We start from the raw sequence: 25,342 nt of genomic DNA on the forward strand, positions 1-25,342 counted from the left end.
AGGTATTAGGGTTTTTCTCTGTCTCTCTATCTCTCTGCCTCCACCTATTTCTCTACCTCTGCCTATCTCTCTGTCTCTCTCCCTTCCTCCTCTCAGTCTATCATGAATGTACAGCTCTATAAATGCTATATCCCTCCAATTCAACACAATGCCCTCCTCAAAGCTATGGACTAATTCAGAATGGGCAAATGATTTAAATATGAAGAAGGAAACTATAAGTAAATTAGGTGAACATAGAATAGTATATATGTCAGATCTATTGGAAAGGAAAGATTTTAAGACCAAGCAAGAGATAGAGAATATTACAAAAAGTAAAATGAATAATTTTGATTACATTAAATTTAAAAGGTTTTGCACAAACAAAACCAATGCAACCAAAATTAAAAGGGAAGTAAATTGGGGGATAAATCTTTATAACAAAAGCCTCTGACAAAGGTCTAATTACCCAAATTTATAAGGACCTAAATCAATTGTATAAAAAATCAAGCCATTCCCCAATTGATAAATGGGCAAGGACATGAATAGGAAATTTTCATATTGCCTATTCTATCAAAACTATCAATAGGCACATGAAAAAGTGTTCTAAATCTCTTATAATTAGAGGAATGCAATCAAAACAACTCTGAGGTACCACCTCACACCTAGAAGATTGACTAATATGACAGCAAAGGAAAGTAATGAATGCTGGAGGGGATGTGGCAAAGTTGGGATACTAATGCATTGCTGGTGGAGTTGTGAATTGATCCAACCATTCTGGAAGGCAATTTGGAATTACGCCCAAAGAGCAGTAAAAGACTGCCTGCCCTTTGATCCAGCCATACCACTGCTGGGTTTATATCCCAAAGAGATAATAAGGAAAAAGACTTGTACAAAAATATTTATAGCTGCATTCTTTGTGGTGGCAAAAAAAAATGGAAAATGAGGGGATGCCCTTTGACTGGGGAATGGCTGAACCAATTGTGGTATCTGTTGGTGATGGAATACTATTGTGCTCAAAGGAATAATGAACTGGAGGATTTCCATGTGAACTGGAATGACCTCCAGGAATGGATGCAGAGTGAGAGGAGCAGAACCAGGAGAACATTGTACACAGAGACTGATACACTGTGGCACAATCAAATGTAATGGACTTCTCTACTAACAGCAATGCAATGACCCAGGACAATTCTGAGGGAGTTAATAGAAATATGCTAACCACTTCCAGAGAAAGAATGGTGGGAGCGAAAATGAAGAAGAAAAACAATTGCTTGATCATATGGTTTGATGGGGATATGATTGGGGATGTAAACTCTAAGTGATCACCCTAGTACAAATATCAATAATGTAGAAATAGGTCTTTATACATGTAAAACCCAGTGGAATAGCTCTTTGGCTACAACAGGGGGGAGGAGGGGGGGAAGAAAAGAACATGAATCATGTAACCATGGAAAAATATTGTTAATGAATTAAATAAATACACTTAATTATTTTAAAAAGCTATGGACTGTTTTGCCTTTTTCTCTGCATATCCAGAAATGAGAACAATGCCTTGGGCATAAATATTTTCTTGAAGAATTGGAAGCTCTCCTGTATGCTAAGGTAGACTCCTGATGAGCTACCTTGATGATATATTTAGAGAAGCTATTCCTCCATGAATAATGTCTTAAACATATAGATGGTTCTGCAATCTTAAAAGTATTTCCATTTATATTAGAGAAAGAAACCACAGGCAGTTTAGTGTGGAAGATAGAGAAGATTTGCAAATTATGTAGAACCTGAGACTCAGAAAAATTAAGGAGCTTGCTTTCTTTAAAAAAAGAAAAAAAAACCCTACCTAACTTAGAATCAATACTGTGTATTGGTTCCAAGACAAAAGAGCAGTAAGGGCTAGGCATGGTGGTTGAGTAACTTGCCCAGGGTCATACAGCTAAGAAGTGTCTGAGGCCAAATTTGAACCCAGGACCTCCCATCTCCAGACCTGTGTATCCACTGAGTCACCTAGTTGTCCATATCATTCTTAGGTAGCAGCAAAACTGGTATTTGAACCCACATCTTCTGATGGAGAAGACAACAGGTACATATACAGGAATACTAAAGGTGTATACAAAGTAGATATAGGGTAACCTTAGAGAGGAAAGTACTATCAGGTTGGGGCCCCCTGCAGAAAGTAGCATTTGATCTGAGTCCTGAAGGAAATCAGGAAATCCATTCCCCCCAGTGCAAATGAGGATGCTAGAACTTAGAGAAGTCAGACAGTTAACAAGTGGATGAAGCTGGAGCTCAAATCCCAGGCATCTAACTCTAAATCTAGCATGTTTCCCATAATACCACAAGGCCTAGTATACAGTAGGTATTTAATACATGTGTGTTAAATTGAAATGAATTACCATAATCATCATTAGAGAGCATAAGAGCAGAGTTTTAGAACAGAAAATGACCTCAGACATCTTCTAGTGCAATCCTCTCATCTTACAGATGGGGAAACCAAGTTCCAGGTAAATGAATTGATGGCTCACCGAAGTTCAAAGAAATAATGAGTATAGAGGCCAGATGTGGCTTTTGCATTTTTTGGAAGTAAAGGTATGTGCAAAAACAACTTCATTTTCATAATTTTGGTCATTCAAACTGACCCCTTACCCACATCTGCCCTTTGCTTCTAAGTCATTTCCATTGGAAAGCAAGATAACCTTTTGAGCTGGGATGAAAATTATGTGCTTAGCGTACTACATTGTTAGGCATATGCCCATCATCCTGTTATTACCAAGGGAAATTATTCTACTTGGCATTTATTTTATCCCAGGCAGCTTTCCTGGTGTGAAGCTAAAGAAATCAAGGCTTGGAGACTTGCTGCCAATCATGCCCAAGTTAATATCAAGAACTAAATCTTAAGCCCACTTCCACATCCCACATCCGCCTCCCTCCCCAGAATTTGGAAGAAAGTGCCAAATCTTTTGAAACTTTTCTGAAGGCTTTAAGTCCCTGGGAACTTTTTCAAATATCTATTTTTTCTTGTAACTGCTTATTTCTTGACCTCTGTCTTCTCTCTGCAGAAGCATACCACACTGATCAAAAAACAGGCAAAAGGCAGGCAGTAGCAAGGTAAATGTCACAGAATACTTACTGTTCTTTTTCACTGTGGGAAAGCAAGAAACAGGAGAAAAGAACAAGAAATAAGAAACGGGGTTAGAAAAGAAACGCAACTGTAATGCCTTCAAATAGTAATACTGATTGATGACAGCAACCGCAAAGTACAACTTAGTGTGACCTACTTCCTGCTTCCTGAACCAAAAACAAGACCATATTTACACAGATATGTCAAGTCCAGTGGTTTTAGTGAAACTTTTCAGCCAGCTCCAACAATGCATCGTTTTTGTCATGCTCATTAATTTAGTCTAATAACTCAGGGGAGCATTTTGCAATGGCCAGCTGCTGATGGTTTTAGTAAAAGACAGAAATAAGTCAATACTGATCAGTCCTCCAATTCTGGTAGTCCATACTCTAAAGATAGAGGTAACCTGTCATATAATGGAAAGAACACTCAGTTAGGTCTTAGGAGGATTCGGGTGTCATCCTAATTTTCTAGTATCAGGTAATTGAGCAACCTGATTTCCTTGTTCTGGTTCTCATTTTCCAACCTGTGAAATAAGAGTTAAACGAGATGACTTCTCGCTTAATCTTCGAACCCTGATATTCTGTGATGTTATAACTTGAGAACAAAGACAGCCCACAAGCATCCTAGAAACAATCTACATTCTTGTTACCAGTGCCCAACATGGAGCACATGAGTTTGGGGTGGGATTCTCTAGTGTATAGCAATAGACCAGATGGTTTTCTTTTCTCTTTTTGTAATCTCTCACCTTCTGTCTTATAATCAATATTAAGTATCAGTTCCAAGACAGAAGAGTGGTAAAGGTTGAGTAATGGGTTTGAGTGACTTGACCAAGGTCACAGCTAAGAAGTGTCTGAAGCCAGATTTGAACTCAGGTCCTCCTGACCCCAGGCTGGCATTCTTCCACAATGCTACCTAGTTGCTTCTAGGTAGATTTATTATAGATAGAGGCTGACTCTTGATGTCCCCAGAGTCAGCATAGCCTGGAAATGCTCGTTTTCTTTGCAATATGTTTCCCCCTCTTCTTGGTGAGAGTTGGCTGCATTAAGAGAGACTAATTTGAGGGTAAAAATTTTGCCCTCAAGAGGTTTATACTCTAGTGGGGGAGAAAATTCACAAATAATTGTACTTACAAACTATATACAGTACAAATGGGAGGCACTCTCCGAGGAGAGGTATTAGGAAGGACTAAAAATGGGGGGAAATCTCTGCAGAAGGTAAGCTTATAGCTGAGGCTTGGAGGAAGCTAGGGAAAGTAAGGCAGACTGATAAGGAAGAGTTGTACCATGCCTTAGTCAGATCACATCTAAAGTATCATGCTCAGTTCTGGGAGTCAATGCTTTGGAAAAGATCCCAGGATCATATATTTTGAGCTAGAAGGGACCTTGAACATCACCAGCTACAATGTCCCAATTTTAGAGAAGAGGAAAACAGCCCAGAGGAGACAAGTGACTTGCCTAAGGTGATACAGGGAGTAAAAGTTTAAAAAAAGTGATAAACTGAAATAATAATGATCAGGAGCAGTAGCACCCAGTGTTTATATAGCAACTATTGTGTCAGGCACTGTGTTGAGCACTTTACAAATATCATTTGGATCTTTATAACAATCTGAGATGGTAGGTACAACTGCTATCCACATTTTACAGTCAAGGAATCTGAGACAAACAGCAATTAAGTGACTTGCCTAGGATCACACAACCAGAATGTGTCTGAGACCAGATTTGAACTCAGGTCTTCCTGACTCCAGACCCAATGTTCTATATATGGTATATATGGTATATATGGCAAGGGATTGTCCAAAGAAGTACAACTAGAATAGTCAAGGGGCTCAAGACTGGGTCATATGAAGGGTGAAGTAATTAGAATTAGCCTAGAGAAAAGAAGAATTGGCCAATAAGGGACATGAAAGCAGCCTTTAAGGGGTTAAAGGTTTGTCATGTGAAAAAGGAAAAAGACTTATTCTACTTGGATCCACTAAGCAAGACTAGAAGCAATATGAAATCACTGCAAAGACACAAATTTAGACTGTTGTGCATAAAAAAACTTGTTACAAATGAGAATGAGTCATAAGTGGAATGGACTGACTAGGGAGGCAGTGGGTTCTCTCTCACTGGAGGTCTCTTGGCAAAGGCTGAAGGACCCTATGTTGGGGGATGTTGTAGTAGTACTTCTCCAGGGATGGGTTAGACTGGATGACCTCTAAGGGCCCTTCCAGTCCTGAGATTCTGGGATTCTTTGTGCTCTTAACCGTCAGTCTCAGAAATGATCACCGGGTCAGACAAGCTGGATCAAAAGCAGCAGAGAAATGAACACATTGGGTAATTGTGTAAACCATAAGTGTGTCCAACTGGATGTTAATTAAAGCTGGATTTCTCAATTTGCTTGAGAAAGACATTAAAATGTCTGCATTGCCCATTACCACTGCAACAACTCTGGCATCATGCAGAAGGACTATTATTTATCCATTAGCATCTATTGAAAAATAATTTTAATATCTGATGAAAAAGTAATGGCAATCAAGGGTGACTGGAGGCATTTAGAATGTCAAGATCTTCAGTAGGCTCCCAGAAGCATATTCATGAACCTGGTCATGGACTGTGTGAATAATCCCAATATAAAAGGATTATTGTTAGGTTTCATATTGGCTAAACACAATCCTGATGGATAGAATTTTAATTGGTTGGCATTTATTAAAGCAAAATACATCTTTAACCCCATTTACCCTTTGGACAACTGGCCATTTAACAGACACATTTCTCAACTGGTGAGATGTTCCCTTCACATCAGATAAGACTTTAATATAGGCTATAGAAACCCACTTTGCTTTCAGAGGGAAGTTTACTTTGAACAAAAACTAACCCTAAAATGAAGTTGGATTTAGCCTACTTTCATATCCTGACTTCCATATCTTTTAGTTGTATGACTCCAAGTATGTCACTCCATCTCTCTGTGCCTCAGTTGCTTCATCTGTAAAATGGGTATAATCCAGGGTTGTTGTGAGAATCAAATGAAATAATATTTACCAAAACATCATATAAATGGCAAAGAATGCTATTACTGCCATTATTATTATAGAAATCAACGTAGGACAAATTGCTATCTTGCTGTTATCCTTTAATTTAGTGTTCGGCAGAGACCAAACAAGTGTCCTTCTGTTTGCTTCATTTTTGAAGGCTATGACATAGATTATAGAGTGCCAGAGAGTGTTAACATTGTTCATTTGAACGTGTGCTACATTGTTGAAGGGCCATCTTGGTTTTCTGGGACATTTGCTTTTGAGATGGTTTTCCTTCTCCATACCAACTGAATTATTTATCATTTGAGGTGGTACCACAAAAATGTTTTTGTTCCTCATTCTCTTTCTCCCTGATTGGCTTTTTAATTTTTATTAAAATCCTTACTTTCTGTCATAATAATGACTCTAAAGGTAAGAGCTTGAGAAATTGGATTAAGTGACTTGCCTAGGATCATACAGTTAAGAAGTTTCTGAGGGGGCAGCTGAGTGGCTCAGTGGATTGAGAGCCAGGCCTAGAGATGGGATGTCCTAGGTTCAAATCTGGCCTCAGACACTTCCTGGCTGTGTGACCCTGGGCAAGTCACTTGACTCCCATTGCCTAGCCCTTACCACTCTTCTGCCTTGGAACCAATACATAGTATTGATTCTAAGATAGAAGGTAAGGGTTTAAAATTTTTAAAAAAGAAGTATCCGAGGTCATATTTGACCCAGGTCCTCTGGACATCAAGCCTGGTGCACTATCCACTGTACCACCTAACTGCTCCACCTGATTGGCTTTTTAAAGGATATGTATGTGAATATATATATTTATATATGTATACATATACATATATCCTATATGCATGCATGTATATATATTTTTTTAATTTATGAATTTGACATGGCAACAAACACCAGCAATACCTGTTTACCAACTGCCGCCAACATGTGGGTAAGCACAAGAGTCCTTGGGGAGTAATATTCATCAGACCATTGGCCCCAGCCTTCATATATATCCTCTAGGGCTGTGGTAGTGAACCTATAGCACATGTGCCAGAAGGGGCACCCAGAGCCCTCTCTGTAGGCACACATGCTGCCACCCTCTCCCCAAGCACAGAGTTCACCAGAGTTTCTTACTAGAAAGCCAGAGGGACATAGGGCTGGGCTGCTCTTCTCCCCCTTTCCATGTGTGCCTGAGGACATTTCTCACATCTCTGAAAGGTTCACCATTACTGCCTTAGTTTAGAGAGACAGCTGCTTTGGAGGAAGGGCTAGTCATCCCTACCAACAGCCATTCAACTATCATTCACTGGGAAGATGAGGCAGTCTTGCTGCAAAAGCAGGACCCTCAGAGTGGGACATAGAAGGCAGCTGGTACCAAGAACCTGTGGTTATCTGTGGACCCTAATAGAGAACTTATGGTTCCTGTGGACCCTAAAGCCAAGAGGTTTGGGAATAGCAATGTTTCCAGCCTGGTACCCCCAGTTATCATCCCAGAAAGCAGCCCCTGTGGAGATGCAACCTAGCAACTGCTCCCACAGATACTACAATCATAGCTACCAAAGACCCAGAAAAGGAAGTTTTTGCCACTAAAGTCCTTGATGTTGTCAAATGATTCAACATCAGAAATGGATTTGATTTTATCAGTGGAAAAGACACCAAAGAAGAGGCAACACCATCTGCTCTGTCTCTGTGCCCTAAGGACCCCGGGGCTCTTCCATCTAAAACCTTCCACATATATTGCTCCTTTGTTAGATTGTGAGTGCCTTGAGACCAGGGACCATCTGATGTTTCTATCTGAATCTCTAGCATTCAGTAGAGTGCTTTGCAAATAATAACCACTCCATAGAATCTTCATTCATACATTTGTTTGGCCAAAAGTGTTAGGATGCAAGCTGGCCTTTTGGAGAATCATCGAAAGCATTTAGGGGACTGCTTCAGTAGCAGAGAGGATGCTAGGGACGACATATACTTCATCCTGTTCCCACATGACTGTGATGTACTATTATTGTGGTTATTATCTCAACCTCATCTTTTCCAATTGGGTTCAGACAGAAGTGATCCTGGGACAAGCTACTCTCCTGCTATCATTCTTCTTTACTGAATGTTCTTCAGATTTTTGGAAAGGTAAAAAAATAACAGCTTTTTGTAGCTGAATGCAAGTGTGGGGATATTATATTCATCTTCTGCAGGCTGGCTGAAAACATCCTTAAGAAAACTCCAGTAGCAAACAGGACAAGATGGATGATATGTATCTTGTCTTCACCATAGCACTAGTTTGCTAAGTGCTGAGAAGGAGAAATGGGTATAGGCTGCCAAAGGAGGGGTAGGGAATAGGCTGTGGCACAATAGAGGTTAAAAATTCCTGATTTATATGATAGCCCTTTCATATTTGGGCTCTGTGTGGTGGATCTCCACAATAGTAGTAAATGTATCAAGCAAATAAATATCTTGTGTCATTCCTTGCTTGGTAGAGATAGTCAGAGGGTCACTGAAGAAAAAGGATCTCTGTTTTCACATCTTTCCAGGAATTGTTTTATTTTGACATGTCTAAGCCACACCTTTTGTGAATCAAGTATGTAAGGCAGTTTGTAGCTTTATTAAGTGTCTTTTTTATCCAACAAATTATAAGCACAGGAATATTTTATATTCCCTATACCTTTCCCAGTTCTGCCCTCTGGTACCAAGTACATTCTCATTCCTCTTTCATTTGATGGCCTTGAAACACTTGAAGGGGCTGTCAAGTTCTCTCTACACTACCCAATCCTTTTCTCCTCCAGGGCTTTTAAACATCCCCAGGTACCTCAATAAATTCTCATATGATGTGACTTTAAGATCCTTTACTATCCTACTTGCCCTCCCTTGGAGCCTTACTAAACCTTCCAGTTCAGCAAGATCTGTGTAGCAAGACTAGAATCCAGAAGCCATAACTCACACTGCAGGGTTTTTTCTCCTATACTGGTCTCTCTTTTCACTAGAAGCCCAGGATTAAAATTCAGGACCCCGATAGTGAAGCCAGTGTATAACTAGGACTCACTTATCAGTATAAACTCTGAAGGGTGTTTCCCTGGGAGAAATAGCTTTAACCCCTTTTTCTAAAGAAAAAATCTCTGTCCCCCTCCCCAAATTCAAATCAGACACAAACAGCGATTTACCTTGTGTGGAGAGCCATGGATCTGTCATTAGGGCACATCCAGCGATCAGAACTGTTGCTAAACACTGTGTCTGTCATAGCCAGATGCTGGGGCTTCCTGAAAGAGATCACATGAGAAAAAAATAGGTAATCATCCACTAAGTTATTGATTCATTCATTCATCCATGCCTTTCTTTTTTCAGTCATTCACTCATTCATTCAGCAAATATTTCCTAGGCATCTATGGAATTTTGCTTATAAAAAGTTGAATATTAACTGAAAATATTTTTCTAGTGTATCATATGAATCCTATAAAAAGGCTTTATGGAAAGAGAACTAAAAATTATACAGGTTATGAAGGCACTGTGGAGGTTGTAATCTATATTAGTAGGGTAAATACCCTAACCACTGGAATAATGGGTCGATAATAAATAATGGATCTATGAGGAGAGAAAAGCAATATGGGTCTTGTTGTACAACATGACAAACAGGGGAATGTGTATTATAGGCTTATATGTGTACAACCTAGATGATTTTACCTGACTTCTTGAGGAGGGGAGCAGAGTGGGAGAGAGGGAGAAAAAAGAATGAGTCTGATGTTTGTATACAGCTAATGTAAGAGTTTGTTTCTCTTAGATAAGCATATTTATTATAATTTATTACATATTTATAATAAATCATCTGTGTTCTATATAGTTGTTATGTTACATACTATGTATAAAAAAGAAAAGAAATAGGATTCAAATCAATTCAACAAACACTAATTTGTTGCTGTTCAGTTGCTTTTAGTCATATCTGATTTTTTGTGATCCCATTTGGGGTTTACTTGACTAAGATACTGAAGTGGTTTGCCATTGTCTTCTTCAGCTTCTTTGATCGATGAGGAAACTGAGGTAAACATAGTTAAATGACTTGTCCAGGGTCACACAGCTAGTATCTAAGGTCATATTTGAACTCAGGAAAATGAGTCTTCCTAACTCTGAACCTGGCACACTATCCATTATACCTGCTGTGTGCAAGGCATTATTTTAAGCAATGGGAATAAAAATATAAAAGTAATCCTGTACCTTCCCTCAAGGGGTTTAAGTTCTATTAAGGAAACAAGGCACTAATAATGCCCTTATGGGGCATCATTGCTTCTATCTAGTGGGAAGATAAAATAAGGAACTAAATTACTTTGATCAAAGTTAGGATCTGCCAAATGATGAAAATGTTCATTTTAGGGGATAAAGTTGCCTCCAAGTTAGAAGGGACTAAGTTCAAGTCTTACTTCTATCACCTAGTGGCCATTGTGAGCCTGGGCAAGTCACTTAACCCTCTTAGTACCCAGGCAGCTTTCTTTATTTTTTTCTCCTTCCTTCCTTCCCTTTCTTCCTTCCTTCCTTTTTTCTTTCCCCTTACCCATTTTCTTTCCCCTTACCCAGTCTTAGTATCAATTCTAAGACAAAAGAGCAATAAGGGCTAGGCAATTGGGGTTAAGTAACTTGCCTGAGGTCACACAGCTAGAAAGTGTCTGAGGCCATAATTAAACCCAGGTCCTCCTGACTCCAGGTCTGGTACTCTATCTACTGAGCTACTCAGCTGCCCTTAGGGTGACTTTATAAGACAATAACTTTCAAAATAGTTGGACATCTGCACTGGTAGAGGAAGTTTTCCACTGGGAGATCCTTGTATCATAGAAATAATAGAAAACATAAAATGTCATGAAATGTGCTTGGGTATCAAGAGGACAGAGAACTCCCTATGGGGATGATGAGATCAGAGAAGGTTTCTTGGAGGAAGTGGCATTTGAACTGGACCTTGAAAGACTTTGGTAAGAATTTAACAAGTCGAAATGAGGAGGGGGATCATTAAAGGAGGTAATGAGGACATTCCATGATGGAAGAGTAGTATAAGCCAAGGCTTAGAGGAAGAGGAGGGTGAGACATGCTTGGGGAAAAGTATATAGCCCAATTTGCCTTGATTACAAAGTGTGTTGAAGAGGGCATAAAGCTGGAGATGTAAGTTGGTGCCAGATTGAGGAGAGGCTAAAATGTCAGGCCATAAGTATGGCAGCCAAGAGCCTCTGGCAGAGCCTGGGAAGACTCCCAAAGGCCCGCCTTGCCAAACATCATTGCTTAACTAGGAAAGACCCTAGCATCTCACACACAATGCCCTGTTCTGGGCTCAACAAAGTGGGTGGAGTGATTGTCAGTTTGGGGGCACCACTGGCCCCAAATAAGATAACTACATTTGCCTCTGGAGATCCTCCAAGGCCATCATTCACATACTTGTCCTTATATTCATCTCAGTTCACATTACTCCCATGCTCAAGTTCCCCCTCTGGCTCCCTGTTGTTTCCAGGATAAACTCCCAACTCCTGTAGTGGTGATGAAATGCTGAGGTTTATTTCAATACGTAGAAAATACCTGGCACAATCAGCATTCTTTTTTATAATTGTGGGAGTCTTTCTAGATTAGTTAGTAATTGTAGAGCCTTGAGCAAATCACACTACTTTTCTAAGACACAATTCTCTCATCTGTAAAAATAAAGAATTAAAGTCTAACAACTATAGTCAGTTCTATTCTAATATATGTTTCAAAAATTCAAATTGGCTCCAATATGATTTGACTTGGAGAAGTACTTTTAGCATATCTCAAAATTTGAGTTTGCTTCTGCAAGATTTCTTCCAAGAGAAAGAGTGAGAACAGAGAAGATGGCATCACTTCACAAATAATTCTCAAGTTGCAATTTCCAGCATTTGCTTCCACAAACAAACTTCAAGTCTTTGTCAAAGTAAAGAGCCATATTTAATATATATCTTCTGGAGCAGTAGGAGCTAGAAGAAGAGAAGGACCCATTCATACTCTCATCTTCTTCTGATGTGGCCTCTGACTCCAAGAATAAAATATTTGGCTGGCCCTGGCCCAACTTGCTCATGCAGTATAAGGCATAGACTAGCAAAAAGGAAGTAGGAGATGTACAGAGCTAGAGACACCTCCATCCCAAATGTTCAAATGGCCTAATGGTGCCTGACCTCTGGTAGAGCTTTCTGAGCTCATGTTGGACTGATCAGTCATAGCCAAACACACCATACTTTGACCCAACATCATCACATCATTGGTCCTCTTTGAATATGAAGGACAAAAATGGCAGAGAAACAGCCCAAGCCCTCCAATATGACCACCCTTTATTGTAATATTTATGTATTTCTTAATGATTTCACACATATAAAACTATGTTACATTTTTATTAGGTTATCTTTTTGTGTGTCACTAATGAGTTTTTGAGCATCATTCCCCTAGTTCCACTTTCCCCATAAGCTTTATGGTTTTTATTGCTTGATTTTCCATAGTGGGAAACAAATACGTCATGTTCCAACAGAAGTACCTGTGAAGGCCAAGGCACTTGACTTAGGTTCCTCAGAAAACTCTAGAAGGCAATATTGTCAAATATCTCCAAAAGGAAGCAATAATTGTTAAGAGCCACAATGACTTCAAGCAGATCTAACATCATTTCCTTATTTGACATCTAAATTAGTAGATAAGGTAAATGTCATGCATCTCATTTACTTAGATGCTTAGCAAAACTTCTTTATAAATATTTCATATTATCCTTATGGAGGAGTGTGAATTATACAATTCAATGAAGCGGGTTCATAACTGGTCAGGTGATTCTATGATGACGTGGAAAGAAGAAGCCTTAGTGGAATGCCTTGAGCTGTTTAACATTTTTGAAGACCTGGATTTAAGCCCTATTTCTAAAAATACTGGCTCTGTGACCCTGGGTGAGTCACAACCTCACAGTGCCCTAGGAAACTCTCTAAGCTGGAAGCCTACACAAGCAGAGGAAGTTACTCATTGAGTATTCCCTATACCAGTAAAATCACAGGTACAGTCTAAACCAAAACAGACCAGACAAAACAAAACAAAAAAAAACCCAATGACTTGGATAAATGCTTAAACTGGGAGCTTACAACTGGCAGGTATAGGTATCATAATAGGTAACAATCAGGATCCCAAAGGATCTATTTATAAAGCAACTACTATGTGCCAGGGACTATGCTAAATAAGCACTTTACAAATATTATCTCATTTGATCCTCACAACAACCCCGAGAGGTAGATGCTATTATTATCTCCAGTTGAGGAAACTGAGGTAAACAGAGGTCAAGTGACTTGCCTAGGATCATAGTGTTTTAGGCCAGATAAAACAGGTTTTCCTGACCCTGGGTCCAGCATTCTATTTATTCCCAGCTCAAAAAAAAAAGGCACCACACCTAGCTGCCTCGGACAGGCCAGAGTATTGAGTTGAATCCAAGAATGAATGAATGAATGAAAAAACATTTAAGTATCCTCTATGGAATAGGCTCTATATCAACCATGGGAGATATGAAGATAAAAATGAACCAGCACCTTCTTTTAAGGATATTTCATACTTTTCACACTAGCAATCTGTCTTTTTTTAAGTGGAAGGAGTAGACTACATAATCTCAAAGATTCCTTCTAGCTCTGATGCTGTGAGTCCACAGGGCCAGCTTTGCTCCTCTCACACCTTCTCACATGGCCAGATCCAGATTCATCTGCATTACTCACTTAACTAGCTCTCCTTCCTAACCTCTAAGCTCATGGACTGGTTGTTGTTTCCACTGGAAAAACCCCAATTAAAGCCCATTTACTTTCCACAGAAATGGCAAGCATTTAAATCTTATTCACTGAGGTTGTTCTGCTGGAGGTTTTACAATGCACTTAAGGGAACAGCAGGGCTCCAGGAAGAAAGCCACAGTACTCCATGGGAAGCTTGGATGCCATAACTGGAGCCTCAGGTCCTCGGCATCTCCAGTCTCATTCTGAGGAAGTTAAACACTTCGCAGCACAACCTGCAGCCACCAGTTGCATTAGCTCCCAAGGAGTCTCATCCCCCTTCTTGCCCCAGCAAAGCAGCTCAGGTAGACAGCTATGTTCATTCTGCAGGCTGAGCTAACTTTGTGACAGACCACAGGAGGGTCATCTGAAAGAAGTCTGCTTGGTTATCCAAGGCTGTGCTTTCCTTGGCCAAAGCCCAGTAACTCATGTTCAATGAGCACTCCAGGGAAACCTGGCTCTCTCTCCCACTGACTGCACAATCTGCATCTCGGTACATGCAAGGAGGGGTCCGTTATCTGCTGGAGAGTTGTCTGTCTTGTAACTTAACAAGGTATACAAGGTTCCTCCAGACATTTGGATTCAAAGGGGGAGGAGAGTCCAGATGTTAATTTTTCCATCAATACCTTGTAGGGCTGTTGTCCACACTGCTTGTGGGAATGCTCAGGGACCCTTTTGCAAAATGGGGAACTTTTGCTTCATATAACTCACTGAGCTTACCTTTTACTATGGTACAGTGGAACTGTATTGATTTTGGAGTCAGAAAACCTGGGTTCAAATCCAAACTCAGGCACTGGATTCCTGTAAGACTTTTTGGCAAGTCATTTGACCTCTTTTGGATTCAGTTTCCTACTCTATTAAATAAGAAGTGGGGATTAGGTGGCCTCTACTATCTATTTCCATTCTAAGTTTAGGCCCTATAGCTTTTGAATTTACAAATGAGGAAACAAAGGTCCAAAATGACTCAGTGATATAGTAAAAAGAAAGTCTATAATTTCTTTGGGCCTCGTTTCCTTATCTATAAAACAATAGGGTTGTGCTAAATGACTTCTAAAATCCCCTACAACTCTCAGAAGACAAAAACCACTTCCTAACCTTTTGAAACTTTCCTGTGTTGACAAACCTATGGCACCATGCCTGAGGACATTTTTCCTATCACTTGCCCCTCTGCCCAGCAGCCCAATGGGACTACTTCCTCCCTTCCCTGTCTGGGGTAAGGGGGAGGCTCACATGTGGCATGAGGGTTGCAGTTTGGGAACTCAGGTTCTAAAAGGTTCATCATCACTGCCTAGTGCTCCACTGGTGGGTGCTCTCCGTGGTGCTGATTGTCTGAATTTTGGTTCTTTGCATTGCTTAGATAACCATGCTTGTCTGAACTGAGGTCATCCACCTTATTATCACCTTCTCACATCTCTTGATTTCAACTCAAGCAAAGAATTCAAATTGTTTATTATGAACTAAATCTCAGATCCATCCAAAGGAGGGGTTCTCTGCCCCTCTAACCACCCAGGAAACTCAAAGATTCCCTAAAACTATGAATGATAAGGATTTGACACCCTTTGCCTGGTTTATGCCAGAGAAGGAGAAAGAAAAGTCCTTTTCTACTTTAAAAATAGGTGGGCAGCATGGTGGGGTATGGGGGGAGGGAGGTATTATCTCCTTCCAGACCACAAATGGTGAGATAAGGAGGTCATTTTTGAGAGTTTGTGATTCTAAGTCTATTCTGGGATTCAGAGAGTTTTTCTTGCAACACTCCTCTCAAAGTATTGTCTTATCACTATTTTAGAGATGATGAAACTGAGGCTCAGAAGGAAAAGGCCCAGAGTCACACAGCTAGAGAGTGCCAGAGCTAAGGAAACTGGATTTAGAGCTGGGGACCTGGATTTGAAGTCCAATTCTTCTGATTGCTACCTCTGTGGCCTTAGTCCAGTCATTCTATCTCCCAGGATCTGTTTCCCCATCTGCAAAATGATACGGTTAGACTAGATAACCTCAAAGGTTCCTTCTAACTCCAAATTCAGTGATCTGTAATCTGAACCCAGGTCTCCTGACAGTAAAGTACTCTTTCCACTATACCTTTCTGGATTTCCATTGGCATTGATCTTGATGGTCCCTCCTGCATCTAAATTTTATGATTTTGTTCTGTACATCTCTAGCCCCTCTTGTACTATCAAATAAACTCTTCTTAGAAACTGCCTTGTGTGTATTTTATATTTAATATTCTAAGTACATGTTGTTATTCCCAAGTAGAATGTAAGTTCCTTGGGGTCAGAGACAGTTTCACCTCTGTCTCTGTAAGCCCAGAGCTTGGTATACAGAGCTAGGGACTAGCCCTGTGATTTCACTGCTACTGAAAACTTCTGGGTGAGGAAATTCCCTCTCCTAATTCGAGCTGGCACTTTCTCTGAGCCCTGAGAGGTTGTGATTTGCCTCAGGGCCATACAGCCCATTTGTGTCAGAGTTAAGTTAAACCAAATCTTTCTGACTCTGAGGCTGGCTCCCTACCCACTATTCCAGATTGCCTGACACATTGGAAGAAATTTAATAAATGTTGGCTGAATTGAATTGAATTACTAAAATAAAGTTTATAGTGGAAGGTGTTGTCCAGACCAGGGGTGGAGCACTTGCAGAAGGACAGCTATCTAGGGAAGAATAGGGGTGGGGAGAACCTTGGGAGAGGGGTAGGAACTGAAGACCAATCACTAGCATCACAAATTTCCAGTTCTACCTCCCACTTGGTACATTCTCTTTCTCTCCCTTTCAGGAAAGAATTTTTAAAATTAAGTGATTAAAAATTTTAATGATTTTTTAAAAATTTAAGAATGATTAAAATATTCAACCAGAAAGCCCTTAATGCTCCTGTCCCTTATTACCCTTACTGGTCTAGCCTGCTATCTGTATCTAGATCGGTTTCTATGGCTTCCCCTTCCCTTCAGCCAGGCTCTGAATCATTCAGAGGCCCCTGGGAGCCCTTTCCCATCTGGATATTGATGGAATATCTATGGAAGAATACAAGCTCCCTTGATGGAGGGAAGACTTGATTTCATTGTGGTCTTGGGAACTTTCAGTGCCTAGCACAGAGCCTGGCACATATAGACAATTAATTAGCATTTCTGATTAATTGACATTGACAACCCAGCTTGGCTCAAACCATAAGGAAGACCAAGAGATTGTAGCTGCGTGTGACCTCAACAAAGCATTCAAACACTGCACAAGCAATTGAAACTCAGTAACGATTAACAAAACTAATTTAAAGAAACTAAACAGTTAATAAGATAAATGAGGTGGAAGCGTTAAAAGCTGGGCTGAGAGAGCTGGCATTAATTACAATAAAGGATCTTTTCTGCCATTTTCTATTTGTTTGGCTTTTCCATTGGGGAGAAAGGATCTTTATGCCTGCCTTAGCCTAATGTACTTTTTTGAAATTCACATGCCTTCAGGAAGCAAAATGGTAGAGGAAGTAGAAGGGAGAAAGAGGTGATACAGTGATGTAAGGGAGATGAGTTGGAGGCAGTGGGACTTGGGTTCAAGAGCCTACTCTGAAGCTTATGCCCTCTGTAGCCTTGGCCAAGTCACTTAACTTCTAGGAGCCTCAGTTTCTTCATCTGTAAATTGTGTGGAGCTGGACTAGGCAATCCCTTCCAGCTTTATATTTGTGTCCCTATGAGGAAGAGAATGGAGAATATGGGGCACAGAAGTCTATGTTCAAATTGTTGGATCATAGTTCTAGAGATGGTAGTGACCTCAGATGCCTTCAAAAGTCAACCCTGACCTCATGTAGCCAACAGTAAATCTGAAGCTGCTGGAAATGAAGTGACTTGCCCAAGGTCACCCAAGTCATAAGCATCAAACACAACATTTGAACCCAAGTCCTTTGATTATAGAGTCAATGCCCTTTCCATTGTACTATAGCCCTCTGGCAAAATCAAAGTATGGAGACTGTAGCATTTGCCAGCCTTCCCAGAAGGCTAGAGTCACCATAGCAATCCATAACTAGAATTCTGGAAAGTATCAGCTACTTGTGAGGTTCAGATAAGAGGATCTGCCACCACAGAGGATCCCATTATCCTTCCCCCTTTTTTACACATGAGGAAACAGGAACTCAAAGAGGACTAATAGCTTGACTAGCTGGTTTGTGTCAGAGATGTTTATGCTTCTCTTTTTTTAAGTCCTTACATTCCATCTTAGTAACAACTAAAACAGAGAGCAAGGGCTAGGCAATTGGGATTAAGGGATTTGCCCAGGGTCACATGGCTTGGAAGTGTCTAAGGTTACATTTGAACCCAGGTCCTCCCAAATCCAAGCCTGGTACTTTATCCACCGTGCCACCCTGATACTGGGTTTCTCATCTACTGATGTGCCAACTTCATGGAACAAGATGCCCCTTCCAGGTTAAGCTCATCACTTCTAACTTCACCACCATTCTGCCTTGACTGACACCACCTCAGGGGTATGCCAACATTTTCTTCCTCATTTGAATGGAGGTCCCTTGAGGGCAGAGACCATTCTGTGTTCAGCTCTCCAGATGTTGTTTATTTGACTACTGTGCCACTGTGCCCCCCGGCCTCTCCTCTCCATTTACTGGTGAGGAAATGGAATCTCAGAAGGGACCAGTGAATATTCAAAAGGATCAGAAGTAGAATTTGAATCCAACTTCCCTCCTGACTCCAGACAACTCTATTTCCATTAAGCTACAAGGACTCTGAATTCTCCCTGGAAGAAAGGTCCCCCTGAGAAAGGGACTCCATCCACACTCCCAGAGTCCTCAGCAAGCCAGGACCTGGCTGAACCCTGCAGAGAGAGCCAGAGCCCCTCCCTACATCAGCAAGCAGGACCACAGCAGAGACATGCTGCCAAGACTGCTCCCATCTCCCTTGGGCTCCCTGAACAATCAAATCAATTATTGCTAAACAAAGAGCCTGGCCTCTCTGATAAAGGGGAAACTTGTTTTTATGTCTGTTACAGCTGACCTTATCTCAGCAGCTGTTCTCTGGGAGTGAATGGGGTGGGGGCGCTGAGGGTAGAGGAAGTGATTTATATTCTCTGGCCCCCCGACAAGAAAATGTGATTAAGTTTCTCCAGGGCATTGAAATAAGTCATTAAGCTTAACGGTGTCTGGATGCCACTCAAGGCTCAGACTTCAGCAGATTCATCCCTCTTAGAACTCAGCAACAGCCAGCTTGGCTCCAGCCACTGAGATCATGTAGCATAGACTATCAGAGGGCAGCTAGTTCATCTCTCTGCCTTCAGCATGACACTCTCATTTGGGGGAAATGGGACCATATGCCTTAATCTGTTACCCAAAAATTAATTGGTCTAGAATGCCATTGTGTGAAAGCAGACGGAAAAGGGACCATTGGCCTAATGCTTATGGTGTACAGTAGGATGAGACTGTGGAGGCCTGGTGCCAGACCCGATCCTGTTACTAATTGACTGTGTGACCTTGAGCAAATCATTTCCTCTCCCTGTTCCTCAGAGGGAACTTGTTCTTCAGCTATAAAATGAAGACAATAGTTGAAATAATCCCTAGGGTTCCATCCTGTGCCACCTTTCTCTGTTTTAAAGCCCCCCTCAGCCTTAATATTATTTGTTCTAAGGGTTCTCCAAATCCCAACACTACGTGTTTTAATATTCCTTTTAGCTCTGAGATTCTCTATTCTATGGTACTTCCCAGTGCTGATATTTTTTGTTTTAAGGTCCTTGTCAACTCTGACATTCTCTGTTCTAAGATCCTTCCCAATTCTCTGTTCTAAGATTCTTCCCAATTCTCTCTTCTAAGGTCCTTCCCAGCTCTGACATTCTTTGTTGAAATTCTCTATTCTAAGGTCCTTCCCAGCTCTGACATTCTCTGTTCTAAGATCCTTCCCAATTCTCTGTTCTAAGGTCCTTCCCAGCTCTGACATTCGCTGTTCTAAGATCCTTCCCAATTCTCTATTCTAAGGTCCTTCCCAGCTCTGACATTCTCTGTTCTAAGGTCCTTCCCAGCTCTGACATTCTCTGTTCTAAGGTCCTTCCCAGCTCTGACATTCTTTGTTGAAATTCTCTATTCTAAGGTCCTTCCCAGCTCTGACATTCTCTGTTCTAAGGTCCTTCCCAGCTCTGACATTCTCTGTTCTAAGGTCCTTCCCAGCTCTGACATTCTTTGTTGAAATTCTCTATTCTAAGGTCCTTCCCAGCTCTGACATTCTCTGTTCTAAGATCCTTCCCAATTCTCTGTTCTAAGGTCCTTCCCAGCTCTGAAATTCTCTGTTCTAAGATCCTTTCCATCTCTGAAATTCTCTCTTCTAAGGTCCTTCCCAGCTCTGGCATTCTCTCTTCTAAGGCCCTTCCCAGCTCTGACATTCTTTGTTAAAATTCTCTGTTGTAATGTCCTTCCCAGCCCTGACATTCTTTGTTCTAAGGTCCTTCCTAACTCTGACATTCTTTGTTCTAAGGTCCTTCCTAGCTCTGATATTCCCTGTTCTAAGGCCCCTCCTATCCCTAACATTCCCTGATCTAAGTTTTTTTCCCAACTCTAACCTTCCCTTTCCTAAGGACCCTCCCAAGTTTGACATTCTCCATTCTGAGGACCCTCCCATTTGTGCCATTCCCTTTTCTAAACTCCCTCCCAGGTCTACCATTCTATGCTCAAAAGTCTCATCCAATCCTGGTGTTATAGGTGTCACTCCTGAAAGAAAATCGAACCTCAAGTTGAGTAGGATCTTGAGAGCAGGAAAAAAAAAATTCCAAGTAGAAAATTATGAATGACAGAGAAGATATAAAGAAAGAGAGGGAAGGGGCAGCTAGATGGCTCATTGGATAGAGAGCCAGGCCTCTAGAGTCAGAAGGACCTGGGTTCAAATCTGGTCTCATACACTTTCCAGCTGTGTGACTATGGGCAAGTGACTTAATCCCTGATGCCTAGCCCTTATTGCTCTTCTGCCTTGGAACCAATTCCAAGACAGAAATTAAGGGTTTAAAAAAAGAAAGAATATCTGAAGATAGATTTGAACTCAGTTCTCCTTGTGCCACCTAGCTGCTTCATAAAGTGTCAGTACTGAAAGAGATTCTATTAGAAATCATATAACCCAAGCCCTGGGAAAACTGAAGTTTGTAGAGGTCAAATGACTTCTCCAAACTTACAAAGTAGCCAGAACTTGAACCTAGATCCCCATGTCTCCCACTTTCCCTATTAGAACAGATTTCTTTTTCTGGAAGTAAGAAGAGAACTCATCTGCCTGGTTCAGACCAAGGCCAGCTCCTCTGCATGTTGATTCTAAGAAATTTGAGATGCTCAGGAAAAGAGTAGCTTAACTCCATTCCCATAAATAATAGATCCCCAGGAGATGGGGCTTTGGGTCCTTCTGCCATCCATCCAGCCTTCCATTCCCTCAGAACTTAACCCATAAGTGCCTGGATGGGTGAATCTGGCAAAAGACAGCAATCAGAGAGGGACCTGGTCCATTGGAATGGAATGCTTGGAAGAAGCAAATAATTCATAAATGTCTCACACACCTCTACCTTTGCACATGCATACTATAGGCATACACACACATATGTATACGCACACACATCTATACACCAGTCCTTGCCACTGTTATCAGCATAAATTACGACTACATGGGCAGTAGCCATTTGGAGCCAAAGATGGGACCATTCAGTGTGTTCAACATTTCCTACCCTCTACCCAACATGGTGCCTCAACCATATCCATCACTGCCCCGCATCCATGTGGATAGGGAAAAGGAAGCAGAGGGAAAGAATGCTTCTCTTCCTCTCCTTCCCACACCATCAGCCCCAGCTCTGATGGAGTGACCTTGGGCAGTTTGATTAACTTTAGCTTCCAGTTGTAAAATGGGGGCAATATATTAGTTAGACTCTGGGGTCTCTTAGCTCTAAATCTACAGTCCCATGATTGTAAGACACAAATTCTCACCCCTAAGAAAGTCAGCCTTTCACAGGGCAGCAAACCCCTCAACCTTCTACAGTCAAAACCATTTTCCTCCTCCCCTAGTCCCACTGCCTCAATAGAGCTCAGTCAAGTCTTCAGCAATTTACAGGCACATATACCTAGTTATCACATGATGCTTTCTAAAAGAGAAGAGAAGGGAGAAGAGGATAATAAGCATTTACATAATGCCTACTATGTGCTAGGCACTGTACTAAGTGCTTTTTCCAAATTTTATCTGATTTGATCTTCCTAACAATCCTATAAAGTAGATGTTATAATTAATCCCATTTTATATATGAGGAAAATGAGGCAAACAGAGGTTGTGACTCGTCTGAGGTCACACAACTAGAAAATAACTGAGGATGAACTCAAGTCCCCCTGACTCTAGTCCCAATGCTTCTTCTCTAAGCTAGTTGGCTATTTCTAGGTGTCAGTCAGGCTTGATCCCAGGTTTTACTGACTTGAGTCCTATACTCTACCCATTTTGCCATGCTTCCTTGTATTTCTTATAGTTTTATCATTGGGATCTTCTCAAATCCCACCTCCTTTCATAGGAGGGCTAAGAAATAAACACTTAAGGCTCAACAAAGACCAACTGAGGCAATGGGAATGAGAGAAGAAGCAGAGGCACCATTCTAACCTTTGGCAAGATTCATCCTGGTGGCCAACAAAAGATAGCTTAGACCAAGGAGTGGTCTAAAGGTCAGAGATACAAGAATCAGAATGACAATCTGGAATTGTGTTGTGAAGGGCTTTGAACACCAAACAGAGGGATTGTATTTGATCCTAGAGGCAACAGGGTGAAAAAAGCCAAGGTGCCTTTCAGCCATCCTGGGAGAGAAAGGGATGGAGGTTGGGGAAGAAAGAGATGAGGAAGGTACAGAAGCTGCACTGGAGAGCTGCTGGGGTGTGTGTGAATGGGGGGGATATACTGGCTTGGGAATTCATCGAGTCGAGATGGAAACTTACTGGAAACCTTGAGCACTGCACCATCCTGGAGCCCCACCAGGTAATGGATCAGGGCTGGACAGCCAGCTGCCTTCCAAGGAGCTTAAATTCCTTCTCTTTGCAGCACATGCTAAGCCAGAGCTTGGGTCTCAGCATCTCTGCTATGGATGCCAGTGATTTGTAAAGAGGTGCCCATATGGTGGGGGAGGAGGACCTTGGCTGAGAACTGCTCATCCCCAACCACAGTCATTAGCTTAATTTTCCATATTCACAGGCTGGTTTATCCACAGACAAAGAGACAGTCTGTAATAATGGTGAGAGCATCAGATTTGGAGTTAGGAAACAGTAAGCTGAACTCCCAGATTTGTTGCTTACTAGTCATGTGTCCTTGGTGGGGAGGGGGGGAATCCTGGGTCCAGAGTCAGAGAACCTGGGTTCAAATCTTGCCTCTGGTGCTTATTACCTGTGTGACCTAGGGCAAGTCATTGAACTTCCCTGGTCTTCAGTTTTCCCATATAAAAAGTGAGAGAGTTCGACTTGATATAAAATAAAGGGGGATCCTTCCAGCTCTAAACCTGTGATGGTTTCTGGGATCTCATGGCAGGGCTTCGCTTGGAGGAGGTGATGTCAGTAAGGAAAATTTCTCACCCATTACACTCATCACCAAGAGATAGGACAGGGACTGTACTGGTGATTTCATTGGTGTAAGGACCTCCCAGGTACTCCAGTGTAGGTACAGAGGCACCTTTTCAGCAACATAGAATCTTAGATTTGCTTGGAGCCCCGAGAGTTTAATAAACTTGTCTAAGGTCACACAGCTAGCATGTCAGTGCTTACTATGTGCTAGGTATTGTGCTCAGTCATAAGAATACAAAGGAAGGCAAAAAATACATTTCCTGCCCTCAAGGAACACACAGAAAATAACATGAAATAAATATGTACCTCTATATGGAAGGTAATCACACTGTGACCTGGAAAGGTCTCCTGCAGATGTGGCAATTTGAGTTGAATCTTGAAGGAAGACAGGGAAGTCAGGAGATGGAGGTAAAGAAAGAGGCCATTCCAAAACTTGAAGAGAGTCGATGCAAAGGTCTGGGGGCTGGAGATGGTAGGTAATGTGTGAGGAATATCAAGTAGGCAAATGTAGTTGAATGGTGAGGTTCATGGAGGAAAGTCAAGCCTAAGAAGGCTGGAATTGAACTCAGCTCTTCCTGGCTACAAAGCCAACTGTCAATTTCCTCCAATAACTGTCTCTTAATCAATCAGACAGACAAACAACAAGCAATTATTAATTGCCTATTATGTGCTAAGGAAATAAAAACAAAAATTACTATATCAACTTTCCTTTCAGAAGGGAGTTTACATTTCTTCTGAAGAACCAACAAAGATAGATAGACAGATAGATAGGAATCTGGATGGAAAGGCATTAGATAGATAGATAGATAGATAGATAGATAGATAGATAGATAGATAGATAGATAGATGGATGGATGTGGATGGATGGATGGATGGATGGATGGATGGATGGATAATACTTGGAAGGATGGACAAAGCAACAGATAGATAGGTGGATGGATGAATAGGTAGATGGATAGATGAAGCGAAAGAGAGATGTATACATATTAGGATAAGGGGGTTGGTAATGTCATTAGTGTAGGGAAAACACTATCAATACAGTCTTTGGCCCATTATTGGCCCACTATGCATCATTGCCTCTCATATATTGTTGAGTCATTTTCCAATTGCATCTGACTCTTCATGACCACATCTAGGGTTTTCTTGTCAAAGACCCTGGAGTGTTTTACCATTTCCTTCTCCAGCTCATTTTACAGATGAAGAAACTGAGGTAAACTGTTAAGTGACTTGCCCAGGGTCACATAGTAAGTGTCTGAGACCAGATTTTACCTCAAGAAGAAGGATCATCCTGACTCCAGGACCAGCACTCTAACCACTGTGACACCTAGCTGCCCCACTTCTCATATAGAAAAGCAATTGGAGAAGAGAGAACAGGAGACAAGAGAAGCTGAGGCATTAGAAAAATGCTCAGACAGGAGGCTGTGGAGAACTCCTAGGAGGCAGGAGTTTGGGGCAAGGAGGCCCACAGATAGGGAACCTAATTATCTTAGCTTCTGCCCTGACTCCTGATCATATATTTTTCCTCCCTAAGGGATGAGAAAGGCTATATCAGTTCTCAAATTAAATAGGCCTATGCTGACCACTTTCCCATTAACTGGCTGAGCTTGAGCCCTCCCTGGCTGCCATGCCTGGCTTGGTAAAGTTACCCTGTGTGATTTGAAAAGAAAGAAAAGAAATGGAAACTTCTCTCTCTCCCATAATATTCCATCTTTTCTACTTTTTGGCTCTCAGGACTGAATCCAGGAATAGTGTGACTCAGGGGTCAGGGAGACTTTTAGCTCCAGAAGGCCTAGATCGTGATAAACCTAGAAGATGACCATGGGAGAGAGACCCCTTTGTTCCATGGTTTCAATGCAACTCCACCAACATTTATCATCATCATTCATTTCAAAGGGAGTGTGGAATAATAGACAGGTAGCTAGGTGGCAGAGTAGATAGAATGGCCCACCTATAAGACCTCAGGAAGGTCTGAGTTCAAATCATGCCTCAGA

The 25,342-nt window shown here is 41.4% G+C and overlaps 1 protein-coding gene across 9 annotated transcripts in view; it reads right to left on the bottom strand.

Annotated features, from left to right (window-relative positions):
* Positions 1-25,342, bottom strand: part of RPH3A (rabphilin 3A) — a 344,277-nt gene that overhangs the window by 108,904 nt on the left and 210,031 nt on the right. For 8 of the 9 annotated variants that reach the window (XM_056821712.1, XM_056821714.1, XM_056821718.1 and 5 more), the window contains one exon: positions 9,239-9,334. In XM_056821712.1, coding sequence (XP_056677690.1) covers positions 9,239-9,315 — 77 coding nt within the window. In that variant the 5' untranslated portion in view covers positions 9,316-9,334. Of the gene's footprint in view, positions 1-9,238; positions 9,335-23,657; positions 23,938-25,342 lie in introns of those variants that run through there. The other variant, XM_056821715.1, reaches the window with a different exon arrangement.

This window comes from Monodelphis domestica, chromosome 3, assembly GCF_027887165.1.
Source record: "Monodelphis domestica isolate mMonDom1 chromosome 3, mMonDom1.pri, whole genome shotgun sequence".
In the NCBI taxonomy this organism is placed as follows: Eukaryota; Metazoa; Chordata; class Mammalia; order Didelphimorphia; family Didelphidae; genus Monodelphis; species Monodelphis domestica.